Source organism: Enhydra lutris, unplaced genomic scaffold (assembly GCF_002288905.1).
Source record: "Enhydra lutris kenyoni isolate GAN:26980312 unplaced genomic scaffold, ASM228890v2 scaffoldscaffold74, whole genome shotgun sequence".
Taxonomy (NCBI): domain Eukaryota; kingdom Metazoa; phylum Chordata; class Mammalia; order Carnivora; family Mustelidae; genus Enhydra; species Enhydra lutris.
This window is the reverse complement of record NW_019154158.1, coordinates 5,198,830-5,210,741: the sequence shown is the minus strand read 5'-3', so window position 1 is coordinate 5,210,741 and position 11,912 is coordinate 5,198,830. Positions and strand designations below refer to the sequence as shown.

At 58.1% G+C, this 11,912-nt stretch overlaps 2 protein-coding genes across 5 annotated transcripts in view; both read left to right on the top strand.

Annotated features, from left to right (window-relative positions):
- LOC111160196 (neurexophilin 4) overlaps nucleotides 1-4,409 on the top strand; it is a 9,873-nt gene extending 5,464 nt beyond the window's left edge. The window contains exons 2-3 of one of the 2 annotated variants that reach the window (XR_002641459.1): nucleotides 2,596-3,959; nucleotides 4,391-4,409. Coding sequence is in view for 1 of the 2 variants with exons in the window: in XM_022523103.1 (XP_022378811.1) it covers nucleotides 2,596-3,450 (855 nt within the window). In the remaining variant the exon portion in view is untranslated. Of the gene's footprint in view, nucleotides 1-2,595; nucleotides 4,178-4,390 lie in introns of those variants that run through there. The other variant, XM_022523103.1, reaches the window with a different exon arrangement.
- Nucleotides 4,410-6,797: 2,388 nt separating this feature from the next.
- Nucleotides 6,798-11,740, top strand: LOC111160147 (serine hydroxymethyltransferase 2). Of its 3 annotated transcripts, none has more exons than XM_022523012.1 (12): nucleotides 6,798-6,860; nucleotides 7,898-8,086; nucleotides 8,587-8,666; nucleotides 8,845-9,045; nucleotides 9,318-9,399; nucleotides 9,535-9,657; nucleotides 9,785-9,924; nucleotides 10,269-10,434; nucleotides 10,625-10,724; nucleotides 10,811-10,966; nucleotides 11,048-11,155; nucleotides 11,269-11,740. In XM_022523012.1, exons 1-12 carry the CDS (start codon nucleotides 6,828-6,830, stop codon nucleotides 11,394-11,396), a joined length of 1,506 nt encoding a protein of 501 aa, XP_022378720.1. In that variant the 5' UTR covers nucleotides 6,798-6,827; the 3' UTR covers nucleotides 11,397-11,740. The 3 variants fall into 3 exon arrangements, with proteins under 3 accessions (XP_022378720.1, XP_022378721.1, XP_022378719.1); XM_022523013.1 differs by having other exon boundaries at nucleotides 7,889-8,086; nucleotides 9,565-9,657; XM_022523011.1 differs by having other exon boundaries at nucleotides 7,889-8,086.
- The last annotated feature ends 172 nt before the right edge of the window (nucleotides 11,741-11,912 follow it).

Genomic DNA, 11,912 nt, shown 5'->3' with positions numbered 1-11,912 from the left:
AGTCACCTGCTCTTATGATCCTGAATACCTCGGAGACACCCCCTCCCAGTGCACCCCTGCAGCACTCATAGTCCTGCACCCAGCCCAGGACTTGTCAGAGGCCACTTCAGACCTGCGACCCCTCACAGGCAGGGGCTGGGAGAGGAAAGGAGGTTTGGCTGGGTGGTGAGGGGTGCTGGGGGTTCCCCCCTCCCCCACGGCCCGGTGATCCCAGACAAATTGCTGTCTGCGCTTCTCTGATCCTGGCAAATCCCTGGGCTTTGGGCACCCACCCCCCCCACCGGCTGCAGGAGACTGCCAAGATAAAAGGGAAGAGTTGGGGGGGGGCGGCCAAAGCGACCTTGGGGGGAGCTCGGGCAGGGAGGGGGTGTCTCCGAGGTATTCAGGATCATAAGAGCAGGTGACTGGAGACTGATGGATGCCCCTGGAAAGGCAGTGTTGGGCCTAGAGGGGTGAGGAGATTAGGAGTCAGAGTTCAAATGACTCCCCCCTTCCTTGACCTTCCCTGGAAGCTTTATGCTCTCCCTTCGTCCAGTGACCGACCTGAGGCTCAGGCCCTGCCCTCTCCAAGCCCACCTCCTTGGAGGTCTGCCTTGCCCCCTCAACAGTGTGGCCTGGGACCCTTCCCACCGTCCCTCTCCAGCCCACCCTCCCGGTGTTAGCTGCCAGCTCAAGCTTGTCTGTCTGAGTCAATCACTCTTGCCGCCCCCGCCCCCCTCACCTGAGCTGGGAGGAGGGATGGACGGGAGGAGGAATGAGGGGGGCGATAAATATGTATGACGAGCGGGTGGCGGCAGCATTAATAACCCGGGATCGCAGTGCTGCGGGGATGGGGACCAGGCTGTGGAGATTCTAGCCCAGCAGCTTGACTCTGGCGTTCCTGTCCCTTGTGGACTCATGCTGTGTACACAGGGTGTGTGCAAACACCGGGGGCACCCATACTGCCAGGCCTCTTTACCTACCCAAAGCTCAGCCTGCAGGCCAGTGAGGAACCCGCCAGGGACCGTTCATATACAACTCACACAGATGCACCCCCCCCCCCCCGGAACACACCGCACTTGTTCTATTATTGTGGACATACTGACACACGCCCTTGAGAAAGAGCTTAACTCATAGACAGAGGGTGATAGGAGCTCACACAGGAGAAGTAACACCTCTGGACACAGCTAACCCAGGCACACAACCACACCAGTCACACAGACAGAACCACCACAAACTGATAGACAGCCTCATTCAGATCAACACACAGACACACACAGCCAACCCAGGCACATACACAATCCAGGCATATATACATAGCCCCCACGGACTGACAAAACAACCAGCCAGCACCACAAGCACACACACACACACACACACAGAGGCCCCTCAGACTGATACAGGCAGGCAGGCAGACACACACACACACACACACACACACACACACACACACACACAACCACAGGTTGAGACAGCGTGTGAGCGTGCATGCGTACACATGCTCTCCCACACACCATCACTCCAGGTACACAGTCACACACAACCATGCCAGGGCTGCCAGACACACCACCACTCCAGGCTGATGCCCGCACTACTCCCTCCCAGCAATCTGAACCTCCCCAGCAAGGGCCACACAAACCGGCCACAGCTAACAGTCTGACTGACACACTCTGACACTCCCGGCTCCTCTCCTTCCCGCTGCCCTCCCTGGAGCGGCGGCTCCATATTTCTTCCTCCTCCGGCTCTCACACGTCTCCTTCTCTCCCGGGCAGCCCCCCCCGCCCCCCCCCCCCCCCCGGATAATTGATGGCCGGGGCCTGGCCCGGCCGCTCCCGCCTCTCGATCCATCTTGTACTCGCGCCCGCGCTGTCTCCCAGATCAGCGGCCACCTGAGACAGGCGAAGACGGGTGAGGGCAGGCAGGGGCGGTCCTCCGGCCCCCTCCAAGCCCAGGGAAGGGCCACTAGGCGGCCTCCACCACAGTAAGAGTATCGGAGGCGAAGCGGGGGCCCCGTGTAGCCCCCCAGCCTCAACCCACAACAGTGAGACCCTCCAGGGCTCTTGCTCTGCCAGTTTCCCGGGCCCCTCCCTACAAGGGAGTAGAGGCTGAGGTCTGGGCAGAGACTAAAGCCTTGGCAGAGGTCAAGTTGGGAGGTCTTCACTTCTTTCTTCATGCTGAATGTTGACATCCTCCATGGCCTGGCCTTCCTGAGTCCAGCTCCTCCCTGATCCACCATTACTTGGAACCAAGCAGGTTCCAGGCCAGGGGAGACCCAGCTAGCGTCCACAGCTCCATTCCCTAATCCAGCCCCAAGGGCTTTGGCTTTTTTGCCTTCCTCAGCTCGCATTGGAGTTCTCTGGAACACAAGGATTCTCAGGTCATTTCACAGATATGGGAACTGAGAACGGGTCAGTGACTTGGCCAAGAGCACAGAGGTTGAAAGGGCTGCAGGCCTACACCAGTACACGGCCCGGAACCACTGACCGTGGACCGCCCAGTTCCCTTTGGGCTCGCAGCGGCTGGGAAAGGGGGCTGGCCGGGTAGGGGGTGGTAGGGTCCTGGGATGGCCAAGGACAACCCCAGCGTCTCTCTTTTCTGCTCTCCCTTTGCCCACAGGTTGTGAATGCCCAGATACCAGAGTCCGGGAGGCCGCAATACCTGGAGCTGCGCCCCTCCGCGGCCAGAGGGGGCTCCCCTGGCCAACAGCTCCCGGTGCCCAGGTCTTCCCACGGCCTGGGCACCGCCCGCGCCTGGAGCTGGGCCTGGCCAGCTAATCACACCGGGGCACTGGCCCGGGCGGGGGCGCTGCCGGCGCCGCGCACCAAGAGGAAGCCGTCTATCAAAGCGGCCCGCGCCAAAAAGATCTTTGGCTGGGGGGACTTCTACTTCCGGGTACACACCCTCAAGTTCTCGCTGCTGGTGACCGGCAAGATCGTGGACCACGTGAACGGCACCTTCAGCGTGTACTTCCGCCACAATTCGTCTAGCCTGGGCAACCTCAGCGTCAGTATCGTGCCGCCCTCCAAGCGGGTGGAGTTCGGGGGCGTCTGGCTGCCAGGGCCGGCCCCCCACCCGCTGCAGTCTACGCTGGCCCTGGAAGGGGTTCTCCCTGGGCTGGGGCCCCCGCTGGGGATAGCGGCCGCGGGACCGGGGCTAGGGGGTACCCTCGGGGGCGCGCTGGCGGGCCCATTCGGGGGCGCGCTGGGAGTGCCCGGGGCCAAAGAGTCTCGCGCTTTCAACTGCCACGTGGAGTATGAGAAGACAAACCGCGCGCGCAAGCACCGCCCGTGCCTGTACGACCCATCGCAGGTGTGCTTCACCGAGCACACGCAGAGCCAGGCCGCCTGGCTCTGCGCCAAGCCCTTCAAAGTCATCTGCATCTTCGTCTCTTTCCTCAGCTTTGACTACAAACTGGTGCAGAAGGTGTGCCCAGACTATAACTTCCAGAGTGAGCACCCTTATTTTGGGTAGCGCGCCTCGCCCTCGCCCGGGCCCTAAGCTTCCCGCCAGACCCCGGCCTCCCTAAGTGAGATCCCTCCCTGTGCCCCGCAGCTCCTGTGGCCGCGTCCACCCCTTCCATTCTGAGGGCGAAGGAACAGCCCTCCCCGGGACAGTCAGCCACCCGCCATAGGTCCACCCTTTCCTTATGGGGAGTGCCCACGAGGCAGGGGTGGGGGGCTGGGGGGAGAGGTAGCCCCTGCACCACCTCCCAAAGTGGAGAGGCAAGAGCACAGGTCTAGAATAGATGGGGCTTGGAGGCGGTCCCAGCGTCCCTCACGTCTGCAGTGGGTCCCCCTCATGCCCCTGGGCGCTGGGTTGGACATTCCCTTTGTCCTTATCTTTAATGACGCCTGGCCTGGCACCCTCATCGCACCCTTTCTTACCCCCAGGCGCTTGTCCTCCTGTTCCACCCTGTCCCCACGTAAAGACTGTGAGGCCTATAAATTGCGGAGCCTATCCCCAACCCCTTCTGCCTGCCGGTATGCCTGTCCGCCTTTCCCCCGAAACTCTAATTAGGGTAGCGGAAGCAGAACTCCCCGGCCTAGGCGATCGACTGGGCCCCTGCCCTCTGCCCGCTTCCCTTCCATCCCTGCAGCCCTGCTCCACCTGCCCCTTTCCGGCTGCTTCCTCTTGGTGATATTTTTTCTACGACCCAACAGACGGGAAAGGGAACAAAATAAAGTGAAATCCAATAGTGTCTGTGTGAGAGACCTTTGTAGGGAAGGGGTGGTGGTGTGGGTTTATGGGGAAACAGCGTCCTGGCCTGGTACTCCTCTCTCGGCGGCTCATGGAAACTGAGGCAAATATTGACGGAGCTAGCACCTTGGAGGTCATCCAAGACCAGATTAGGGAGAGATGAGGGCGACCCTTGCTGTGGGAGCTCTGACTGAGGTGGGGATTTTCTCCCGAGGTGGACGCAGGGAAGCCGCAGCAGATCCAGTGCGGAGGAGACCTGAGAGGGGACTACCATCGGACTGTTGGAGATGACCTGGGGGAGGAGGTACAAGGCCTTGAAATGGGATGAAGCTGCGGGGACAGCGTAGGCAGAGCGCCGACAACCTGCTAAGCTCCGAGGGGCTGGAGGGAGGTGGCAGGTGGGGGGGAGGGGGACCGGTGTTTGCGGCATCTGGAGTCATCGATCTTCCTTTTCCTTCCTAATTTCGTGGGCGCTGAGTTTGCAGACGGCTGAGACAGGGAGGGAAGCCGGAGACGAGGGGGTGGGGGAAGGGACGAGCGCGAGTTTGGAGAGCCCGGCCGCGTCGCCGCCGCTCGCCGCCTGCAAACAAGGCCCCCTTCAGCCAGCTGCCCACCCTCCCCACCCCCGCCTCCAACTCCCTCCTGCCGCCGCCGCTGCTAATTTTATCCGCCCCCAACTCTGGTCCGGGCGTTAATTGGCTGCGGCTTCATTAGCAGTTCTCGAGCTCAGCCGCCCCCCTCCCCTGGGGACCCCTGACGGGCGAGGGAGGGGGTAGGACAAGCTGAGGCACAGAACACACCTCGACACTTGGACACTTGGTCTTCTGCCTTCCTTCTTTTTGAGTCCTGGGCCAAAATACCGGCTCAGACAGTGCAGTACTCTCCAGGGAATTGCCCACTGGTTCCAGCAGGAAACTGAGTCAGAGGTGAGTCTGACCTAGACGTGCCTGGGAGTAAGAAGTCGCTGAGGGGAAAATAAATCATGGATGGATGGAGGGATGGGTGGGTGGATGGGTGAATAACAGACTCAAGTTGAAAGGAAGAGAGAGGTGGGAGGTGGTTCTAGGTCAGAGACTGGAGGAAGGAGAACCCTAACCAAGGGCTTATTCCTGGAAAACCTGAGAACACCTGAGGTTTGAGTGGGAGTGAAGGTTAGAGCAAAGCAGGGACTTCTGAGGCCTGGTAGGAGAGCCAAGTGGGAATGTTCAGAATAAGCAAGTTAGCCCATCTGGGTCTCAGTTTCCTCACCCGTAAGGCAATAATAAAATAGCATGTCCTGGAGATTAAATGAGACTTTGCATGTCAACATGTTCTGTGATGGACTGTCCTTCTCCTCTTCCTCTGACTCACAAACTGCCTCCTCTGCAGCCATCCTCTCCTCCTCCTCCCCGCCCTCCCCCTGGGACATCTGGACCTCTGGGAGCTGAGTTGCCCCTGCCCATCACTGCACTTTTTGCATTTTGTTACCTGTTCACTTCTTGATGTCCCAGCAGTCAGTGATCTCTTCTTGTATCTCCAAGGCTAGGCCATGTCTGGCACAGAGTAGGAGTGCAACATGTCTGTTGAATGAGTGAATGAGTGAATGAATGAATGTGTCATTTTGTTAAGTAAGACGATGGTTCTCAAAATCACTGCTTATTAGAATCACTGAGGAGAGGTTTTACTGTCACCATGAGTGGGCAAATGTCTGCTCGTTAAGATCCATTGAATTAGAACCAGGGAAGAGAAGTCTCCCACTCATATATTTATATTACATTTCCCAGCCAATTCTGATCCCGAGGTTTGGGGACCTACTTCTAGAGGGGTCAGTGATTCCCTCTCTCAGAGGATGAGTCCAGACGAAGTCAGGCTGAAAGGAAGATCCTGTCTGGTTCCGAGGATCTAGAGCCCCAGGGATAAAAGAGAGTTCACTGACTGCTGGAGCGGCAGGAGGTCAACAGATAGCAAGATTCAACAAGTGTACAACAGGAGGGGGCGCCTCACTCAGCTCCAGGATGTCGCAGGCGAAGGAGATAATCATGGAGTAGCCAGAGGATGAGGGGACGGTGATCCATTCCAGAGCTCTGGGGAGCATGTTTACATACAGAGCCTCACTCAATCCTCACTATATGTTGTTTTTGGATTACAAGTGAGGAAACTGAGGGCCAGAGAGGCTAATTTGCTAGTTTGTCCCAAAGGTGGAACTTGAACTCAGATCTCACCCTTCCAAGCTAGGGAGCTTTTCAGGGCACGGCGGCTCTCCTCAAAGAGATTCCTCGAAGAGGAATCTTTATATTTTCAAAGAGCCTAATAATCTAGGTATTCAGGAGGCACCCAATAAATGGCCGCTGTTTGAACAAGGGGCGGAGATATACCCCCCACTCAGCTTGAGGACAATGAGGAGGTGGTGCGGCACTGGATCTCTTTTCTTTCAGGCAAGAGCCTCTGACTATGGGTTGCAGACAGGGAACTGAAGAGGAAGAAGGAGGCAAAAAAACTACAATTCCCAACAGACCATAAAGGGGCGGCCTCACGCATGCGTAGGTCCTTCCCCTTAATCCGGTGGTGTCTCGGTCTGTTCTCGCGCACGCGCTCTCGGATCAATCTTCTTCCTACCTTTTGCTTTACCCCGCTGGAGTTGGTGGCTGCACCTCCTGCGACCTCGGGTTGCGATGCTGCCCTTTTCTTTGCTCTGGGCGACTCGGGTAAGAACGGGGCTTCGGATACTGGGTGACCAATAGAAAACGAGCTCCCCTCCTACCCCAGTTCCCATTCACAAACTCTGGGGTTCTCCTGGGTTTTCCATGCACGTGGTTTTGGTCCTCGGGGAACGGACTTGCAACTAGGGAATCCTTGAGAACTCCTCCGACCCCAATGCCCGCGGAGCATCTGGGGCCCCTCGCCATTCCGGCAACCAGACGCCCCAGGGCCTGCGATCACCCATTTCACGTGGCATTAGGGGAGAGAACCGCACCAGATGCCCCGTGGACCCTGCTGAATAAGCGGGTTCCTGGACTGGACCGGTGAGCCCAGTCTTTTCCTGCCAGCTTCCAGCCTTGCAGATGATGCAACCCGGCCCCACTACTTACATTAGGAGTCCCTTGACTCTGTGGGCTGGAAGGACATGGAAGAATGGAGGGCACAGAGGGCAGGGTGTGGGTTTTGGCTTTCCTGCCAGTAGGCTCCCCCCATCCACCTTTCCCCCAGAGACTGCTAAAGGTCTCTGCCACCTCTCTTGCTCTGGAAACTACCTCTGCAGCCTATTGCCTAAATCCTTGCCAACTCAGCCTCCAGCCCCCTGACTGCCATGGAGGTCCTGCAGGAAGACCTTTTTGTTCCTGTGGGTTGGGGAGGTTCTGGAACCTTAGTGGACTGCCTCTGAGTTCCAGAGGCATAGGCTTCTGGGGGACAAACTTTGCCTTCTGGCTTTGCAGAGTGGTTCATGGGTCAAGCTGGAGGGAAATTCTGAGGTGAAGTAAATGGACCAAATCAGAACCACCCCCTGGACATTGAACTCAACCTTGGCTCTGGAACTGGCGTTTGAAGGCGGAGGTGTGGGTGGGAAGAATTGGAAAAGGCTGCTGGACCACTGGCTGCTAGGTTTCGAGCCAGAAAGCCTGATAAGCATGGCTGAGGGTTGCTGGGAGACTATTTGGATGATTGTGGTGGTTTTTTTTTGGTGTTTTGTTTTGTTTTGTTTTGTTTTTTTTGACTCTGGTTTTTCCTCTCCTAGCCTCTGCAGAGATGTGGTCAGCTGGTCAGGATGGCCGTCCGGTGCCAGCACAGTGAGGTGGCCCAGACCCACACTGGAGAAGCATCCAGGGGCTGGACAGGCCAGGAGAGTCTGTCAGACAGTGACCCTGAGATGTGGAAGCTGCTGCAGAGGGAGAAGGACAGGCAGTGTCGTGGCCTGGAGCTCATTGCCTCAGAGGTGGGGCTTGGGGAGAGGGACCACGGCATGGGCCACAATGGGCGCAGGAAGTAATAGGTCATCATACTGCTCTTTCTCCAGATTTCCCTTTCAGACTCAAGGTCTTCTGCTGGGCCTTATCTCCTCCTCTTCTTACTGTCCTCTGAAGAGAAGGCAGGGCCAGCCTGGATTAGGGGTTGGGGACATTAGCCTTCAGAACTGTCCAGGGCCCCTGCAGTCTAGTGTGGTCCCTTCCCCTTCCCAAGAGGGAAGAGGAACCTGGAAGTACAGGTTCGAGTGGACAGGTGGCTTTGCAGGGGACATCCATCCCAGCAGCCGGGTTTCTCAGGATGCTTTCTTCAGGCCAGACAAGGAACGCTGAATGAAAAAACAGAGCTTTCTCTAGAACCCAGCTCCCTCCCTGCGGCCTGGGGCTCTGGCAGGGAAGGGCTGCGGGGGGCTCCAGGGAAAGGGGCTCAGTACCTTCTGACATTAACTCCCCCAATCCCCCCTCACCCCAGAACTTCTGCAGCCGAGCTGCGCTGGAGGCCTTGGGGTCCTGTCTCAGCAACAAGTACTCGGAGGGTTATCCTGGCAAGAGGTGAGGGCTGGCGCCAGAGGGATGAAGGCAGCCTCAGGGATGGTGCTCCCTGTGGGGGACACCTGCCTGTACCCTCCCAGCGTGTGTAGAGGAGCGGCCTTCCTAGCCCTTTGCCGCTGGTTGCAGGGGATACCAGGACCCTTTCTGTGTGCCCTGATACATCCCCATCTTGTGGCAGATACTATGGAGGAGCAGAGGTAGTGGATGAAATCGAGCTGCTGTGTCAGCGCCGAGCTTTGGAGGCCTTTGACCTCGATCCTGCGCATTGGGGAGTCAATGTCCAGCCGTACTCGGGCTCTCCGGCTAATCTGGCCGCCTACACAGCGCTTCTGCAGCCTCATGACCGAATCATGGGGCTAGACTTGCCCGACGGGGGCCAGTGAGTATGGATGGGATGGGTGTTGGCTTTGGTGAGCATAGGGAAAGAGTTACTGAACATCTTCCATGTGTCTTGCCGTGCACGTCAGTGGATGAGGACGAGAAGACCCCCGTCACCAGTGCTCAGCACAGAGTGGACTGAGCAGGGAGGGTCGTGCCTGCTTGGAGCAGCATTCCAGGGACAGGGTCCTCTGGAGCTGGGCAGGCAGGGTGTGGTGAAGCCTGGGAGTTACTCGTCTCTGAAGCTCTCTGATCTCTCTCATCTGCTCCCAGTCTCACTCATGGCTACATGTCTGATGTCAGGCGGGTCTCAGCCACATCCATTTTCTTTGAGTCCATGCCCTATAAGCTAAATGTGAGTACTGGGCCCTGGTGGCCCTCTCCTGGGGATGGGGAGGGGTGGGAGTCCTGGGCAGCCTCCAGGGTCAAGGAGAAGAGTGAGCTGCCCTGCTTCCTTCTCAGGGCTTCAGCTTTTCGTTTGTCCACGCAGCCTAAAACTGGCCTTATCGACTATGACCAGCTGGCACTGACAGCTCGACTTTTCCGCCCACGGCTCATCATAGCTGGTACCAGCGCGTACGCACGCCTCATCGACTATGCCCGAATGAGAGAGGTTGGCGCAGGGCTGGCATGCTGGCCACATCCCAGGGAGGCAGTGGGGAGCTTCTGGAAGGGGGGCCGCCTGGGGGAGGCCTATGTGGTCCCTCCCCAGGCTGAGGCCTGTCTCTGTACCTGCCCAGGTGTGTGATGAGGTCAAGGCGCACCTACTGGCAGACATGGCCCACATCAGTGGCTTGGTGGCAGCCAAGGTGATCCCCTCACCTTTCGAGCATGCGGATGTTGTCACCACCACCACTCACAAGACCCTGCGAGGAGCCAGGTCAGACTTCCTTGAGGTCAGGCCTCGTCTTCGCCTGCCTTCACGCCCTTTTCCCGGGGCATGGCTAGGCTGTATCCCAAAGAGGTTCATTCCCACCTGAAGCCCCAGAGACTCCTCAGTGTGTGATGACTCTCCTTGTCTTGCCCATAGTGGCGGTTCCCTGCTGGGGGATTTGGGAGTGGGCCTGAAGGGCTGCTCTCCTTGACCACTGGGCTCAGCTGCACACCGGCTCAGCTGAGGTAGACTCTGAGAGCACAGGGGCCAGGCCAGCCAGCTTCCTCTGCTTTCCCTACCCCTTGTCCTTTCTTCTCAGCTTCGATTCTGATCACCCACTTCCCACATAGGTCAGGACTCATTTTCTACCGGAAGGGGACGCGGGCAGTGGATCCCAAGACTGGCCGGGAGATCCCTTACACATTTGAGGACCGAATCAACTTTGCTGTGTTCCCATCCCTGCAGGGAGGGCCCCACAACCATGCCATTGCTGCAGTGGCTGTGGCCCTAAAGCAGGTTGGGGAGCTGACTCTTGTGGGGAGGGCATTGGGCCTGGGGCCTTAGACCCTGCTGCATGCTGAGGGAATCGGAGCTGATAGCAGGGAAGTGCCCAGGTGGGGTCAAGAATGGAGTCACAACTGTGCTGAAGGGGGCAGGGCAGAAGGGTGGCGCTTGGGGTTCCAGCTGTTCCTGTCTCATCCTGCAGGCCTGCACCCCCATGTTCCGGGAGTATGCCCTGCAGGTCCTAAAGAATGCTCGGGCCATGGCTGATGCCCTGCTAGAGCGAGGCTACTCGCTCGTGTCTGGTGAGCCGGCGGGTGGGTGAGAGCCTCTGCAGCCCCAGACAGAGGCCTAGAACTCACCTCCCCCTGCCGACCGTCTCTCCCCTCAGGTGGCACCGACAACCACCTGGTGCTCGTGGATCTGCGGCCCAAGGGCCTGGATGGAGCTCGGGCCGAGCGGGTGCTGGAACTGGTCTCCATCACAGCCAACAAGAACACCTGTCCGGGAGACCGAAGTGCCATCACACCTGGGGGCCTGCGGCTCGGTGAGACCTGGGCTTTGAGGGAGGAAGGATGGCTACCAGGTGGGCTTGCACTGTGCTAACCCTCTTCTGTGTCTCTCCCAGGGGCCCCAGCCTTGACCTCTAGACAGTTCCGCGAGGATGACTTTCGGAGAGTTGTGGACTTCATAGATGAAGGTGTCAGCATTGGCTTGGAGGTGAAGAGCAAGACTGGTGAGTGGGCACGACCCTGGCCGAGCCAGCCTTTTGCTATCCGTCCCTCCCGCTGGATGTTCAAACTGGCTTCTCTGGAGTTCTGACCGATTTTTTCCTTATCCCCCCTCTAGCCAAACTCCAGGATTTCAAATCCTTCCTGCTCAAGGACCCAGAAACAAGTCATCGGCTGGCCGACCTGAGGCAACGAGTGGAGCAGTTTGCCAGGGCCTTCCCCATGCCTGGTTTTGATGAGCGCTGAGGGCCCTTAGGAAATGAGGCCCACAGACTGCAGTTTATTGTCCTGCCTACTGGGACCAATGGAGAGGAGCGTGACTATCTTTCCATTTTTTGCTGGAGGAGGGAAGGGCTCTTATTTAGGGAAAGACCCAGCTATACTCTGAACTTTGTAGCTGAGAAGATTTCTTTTTGCAACTAAACTTAGAAGGAGGCGGCCTGGGGCTTTTTGCCCTGAGCTCTCCCATTATCTCAGTGTTACAGACTCCTTGCTTTTACTTGAAGAGAGGCCAGTTGCCCTTGTGAGCCAGAGGAAAGGGTGGGTAGGCACCCATCTTTCTGTTTTTATCTAATAAAATGCTAACCTGCCTTGAGCTGTCCTTTTACTGTGGGAGGGGGGTCCCTTGGGCCGGTGGTGACTTGTCTCCCTCCACGTGTTTCTCCCTTCCCTCCCACCACCACAAGGACCGCCCCCCCCCCCCACCGCAGCCTCCTTTTTCTGTCTCTGATCAGAGCCAACACCAGACGTGATTAGCAGGCG

Coding starts and splice junctions, on each gene's coding strand:
- LOC111160147 (XM_022523011.1), top strand. CDS start 6,828: ATGCTGCCCTTTTCTTTGCTCTGGGCGACTCGG. Junction 9,658..9,784: donor ACTATGCCCGAATGAGAGAG/GTTGGCGCAGGG, acceptor GTACCTGCCCAG/GTGTGTGATGAGGTCAAGGC. Junction 10,725..10,810: donor AGGCTACTCGCTCGTGTCTG/GTGAGCCGGCGG, acceptor CTCTCCCCTCAG/GTGGCACCGACAACCACCTG.